Source organism: Sinocyclocheilus rhinocerous, unplaced genomic scaffold (assembly GCF_001515625.1).
Source record: "Sinocyclocheilus rhinocerous isolate Xijiao unplaced genomic scaffold, SAMN03320098_v1.1 scaffold351, whole genome shotgun sequence".
Classification (NCBI taxonomy): Eukaryota; Metazoa; Chordata; class Actinopteri; order Cypriniformes; family Cyprinidae; genus Sinocyclocheilus; species Sinocyclocheilus rhinocerous.
Window position 1 is genome coordinate 393,441 of NW_015639774.1, and position 4,394 is coordinate 397,834.

At 35.6% G+C, this 4,394-nt stretch overlaps 1 protein-coding gene across 1 annotated transcript in view; it reads left to right on the plus strand.

Moving 5' to 3' along the window:
* Positions 1-4,394, plus strand: part of LOC107751872 (adenylate kinase isoenzyme 1-like) — a 76,653-nt gene that overhangs the window by 34,451 nt on the left and 37,808 nt on the right. Inside the window, exon 2 of the mRNA XM_016567640.1 lies at positions 1,061-1,151. Coding sequence (XP_016423126.1) covers positions 1,061-1,151 — 91 coding nt within the window. The remainder of the gene's footprint in view (positions 1-1,060; positions 1,152-4,394) is intronic.

Consider the following 4,394-nt stretch of genomic DNA (forward strand, 5'->3'; position numbering starts at 1 on the left):
GAAAACACAACGTCTCAAATGCATTAAACAGCACAGATATATTCGCTGTTTGTCATGGTGGATCGATTTGATCCATGATCGACATTAAGGGCTGTTTAAGAATAAGCGTGCACAAATTAGTGAGATTGTGTGAACTTAATTTGTCATTTATGGAACCGCTTTAGCCCCGATTGATTTGTTAGGTTATTTCAAGTCAGGTTTTGGACTTTAATCCCAGTTTTTCCTCGGGTCTCCGTGGTGTTGTGATGCGTCATATTCACGCAGCAGCAGCGGTGATGAGAGAGCGCACTTGAGCAACAGTTTAGAGAGGAGAAATCAATCTACATATAAAATATTGTTCACAGATTATTGGTCACTTTCTAAATAATAAAAGTAGGCCTATAGCGCATCCACTAGTAATTATATAAAAATTAATCGTTTTTTACTGATGCAAATATGTTAGAAACGATGCATCGCGATATAAATGACAACTTGTAGCCGATGCACACTTTTTAAACCGATGCATCGCATCGTTAACTTTTTATGCCGATGCACCGAGCGAATCGGGGAATCTTCCCATCCCATATACTGTATATATATTAGATGTATTAGATGAACGTTTTCAACTGCAGTCTTCAACCAATCTTTAACCAAATTTTTCCCATGTTTAATATTTACGTTTTTCAATAGGATGGACATCCTTTATTGAATTCCGTTCCCGATTGTTCAGTATGGGTGAAATATTGAGTATGAGCAATGTTTAGTCAGAAGGAACAATAACAGCACAGACAACACTAAACAGACATGTGAATACAACTTCAACAGTCCTCATAAACCCTCATTCCTTGATTAAGTATTCAGGTGAACATGGCGAAGGCCACTCATGCACAGATGTGCTGACAGGACATTGAACATAATATATATTAAAACATCTTTATTATTACTTATTAAAATCAAAAGCACATTTAAACTGAATCGAAACAGAACAATATTTGATATAGTAAAATGTATTTAGGGCCAAACTGTTTTTTTCCCCCATGTACCCTCAATGCCTGACACAAGTGCTCTCTTGTTTATACAGCTTGATGCCGATCGAGATGAAGAGGAAGTCTTCTGTGACATCAGCATGACAGTCGACAACAAAATGTACCCCACCAAAGAACCTGTGGCAGGTAAAGATGTGGAATTACTACTTCATTACTTTATAAGGTCCATCATAAAATCAACATTGATTTTGCCTCTTGTGCACTTCAAGATCTTATGAAATCAAAATGAAACTTTTAGTTCATATTTGTTATATTTTAAGCCATCTATTTGCTAGTGTAGCCTACTCCTAAAAGTGAACAAGATCTTTTTTTTTTCTTTTCTTCAATTTTATACATCATTTTGTTGAATCAAATTTTCTTTAGAATATTCTTTAGCCTTTGCCAGGAAATGTATAATACTAGGAAAAACATTAGCTAGGATACATTTATACATTAAGTACATTAAATACAAGGCATTGTAGCATCCAGACAGCATTAAAATGTATTGGTTGTATTTTATTTGACAGTATGTGCACTTACAGTGTAGTTACAGTGTAATTACCTAAGAAAAGTACTATAATTACATATAACTACATAGGTTAATGTTAGATTCCACCGAACGACACCAAAGCATCCAGTGCGAATTTGATCTTCATACAAAGGTTTATGCTAAGTCACTGCAAAAAAGTTTCCCATATGAGCTCAAAGTAGACATCCGTGGGTCTCCATGCGTTGTGCTGTCATGTCTGCGTTGGTTGCCCCTGATGATTATTTACAAGCACTGGTTGCGCTGCAGAGCGAGAGATTAGAGGATGAATAAGGAGGTCGGGGGATGAGAAAGGCCTGTGTAATAGTGCAGCCATTAATGCTGGTGTCAGTCTCTCTGAGATCTGTAACCTTGAGGAAGTGGCAGACTGCCACATTGAGGTGAAGCTTTCCCTGGTGCTGCCAGGTGTGGCTGAGATCACCCAAAGGACATGAAGAACTTGAATGAATTGGCCCAAATGGAGTTGGGGTGTCAGGGAAAGCCAGTTTGTGAGTGTTTTATTAAACTTTTATCCTTCACTTGCACTTGCTGATTTATTCATGTGAGTGTCAGGGCCCTGCTTGTCTTACACTGGAAAGAGCAGTTGATAGTATACATTATGTATCTGCTATAGCTTAGATAACACAGTCCATTTGAATTCATACAGTAATAACATATAAAACACATTATGAAACATTTTTGTAAAAACAATTTTTAACAGTATACTTTGAATGACATATAAAAGAATGAAGAAATTATAACCCTAATTAATTAATAAATTGTAAATACATGTTATAAATGATTATTAAATTGGTCCTTAAGGACACACTTACCCCAGATACAGTAATTTATTGTTATTATCATAATAAATGACTGTTATTATTATTATTATTATTTGTTTGTTGGTTGATCGATTTTTAAATGTTTGCATTAATATTGAGTGAAAATGTCAAATTGGAGAGCATTTTAAGGAGCGTTATGTGGTTTCAGATTTGAGATTGAACAATTAGACAGAAATTAAACATTTTTTAGAACTGTCAATTTAACATAACACTTTTTTTTTGCTAGGAACTATTTGTCAATACGCAGGTCACTTTTTCAAAACTCTTCATACAGTGAGCACAACAGCAGTCTATGTGGGTGAAACTGTGGATGATTTTCCATTGCTTTGGCACAAGTTACATTCAATGACTAAATTTTTTTCTCACTTAGACACAACCACCACCAAAACTCTATGTACCTACAGGCCAGTTTACACATGCTTACATAACTCTTTTCAAAACTGTTAAACCTAAGTTCAAAACCTAATACAAAACTGAAAAAAAAAGAACTGAATAAGACAGCAATTTGGTACATTTCTACAGCAATACCATACTGAAATATATTCCAAATCTAAAAAATGTAATACTATCAAAACAATGTAGATATAGCTGAACACCCACACAGTGTTAGTCTATCAAATTCATTACCATCTTTATAAAGGGATGCAACTTAGTGCAGCAGTGATTTTCAAAGTTGAACTACTTTTAAAAATGTCGCATTCATAATGTAAGATGCTGAAAAACATCAGACTGCATGTGTAAATAGGACAACAGTAAAAAAGATATTATATATATATATATATATATATATATATACTGTATATATAATAATAATGGCACAGATGGGATGTAAAAACCTGTAATCCACGATCTGCCCAATCAAATTTGAGCAGATTCACGTACTTTCTACTTATAAGTTCACTGCTTACACAACCCAGTTGATCAAACACATGCAAAGCTTGTCAAACCTGAGTCAGTGTCTGACAACGCAGCGAGAGATAAGAGCACCTGAACACCTCTGAACTAGAGGTCTGCTACCCGACCCGAGCCCGACGGGTCCCGAAATACTTTCGGGTCGGGTTCGGGTGCAGGTTCACACATGCAACTTTCATTCCTCTCTCTCTCTCTGGCTAATTCAAATTAATTATATAATTAATTAAAGGGGTCATATGATGCGATTTCAATTTTTCCTTTCTCTGTGAGCACAACAGCAGTCTATGTGGGTGAAACTGTGGATGATTTTCCATTGCTTTGGCACAAGTTACATTCAATGACTAAATTTTTTTCTCACTTAGACACAACCACCACCAAAACTCTATGTACCTACAGGCCAGTTTACACATGCTTACATAACTCTTTTCAAAACTGTTAAACCTAAGTTCAAAACCTAATACAAAACTGAAAAAAAAAGAACTGAATAAGACAGCAATTTGGTACATTTCTACAGCAATACCATACTGAAATATATTCCAAATCTAAAAAATGTAATACTATCAAAACAATGTAGATATAGCTGAACACCCACACAGTGTTAGTCTATCAAATTCATTACCATCTTTATAAAGGGATGCAACTTAGTGCAGCAGTGATTTTCAAAGTTGAACTACTTTTAAAAATGTCGCATTCATAATGTAAGATGCTGAAAAACATCAGACTGCATGTGTAAATAGGACAACAGTAAAAAAGATATTATATATATATATATATATATATATATATACTGTATATATAATAATAATGGCACAGATGGGATGTAAAAACCTGTAATCCACGATCTGCCCAATCAAATTTGAGCAGATTCACGTACTTTCTACTTATAAGTTCACTGCTTACACAACCCAGTTGATCAAACACATACAAAGCTTGTCAAACCTGAGTCAGTGTCTGACAACGCAGCGAGAGATAAGAGCACCTGAACACCTCTGAACTAGAGGTCTGCTACCCGACCCGAGCCCGACGGGTCCCGAAATACTTTCGGGTCGGGTTCGGGTTAATGTTTAATGAATAGCTTCGGGTTCGGGTCGGGCTCGGGTTTATAGCTAA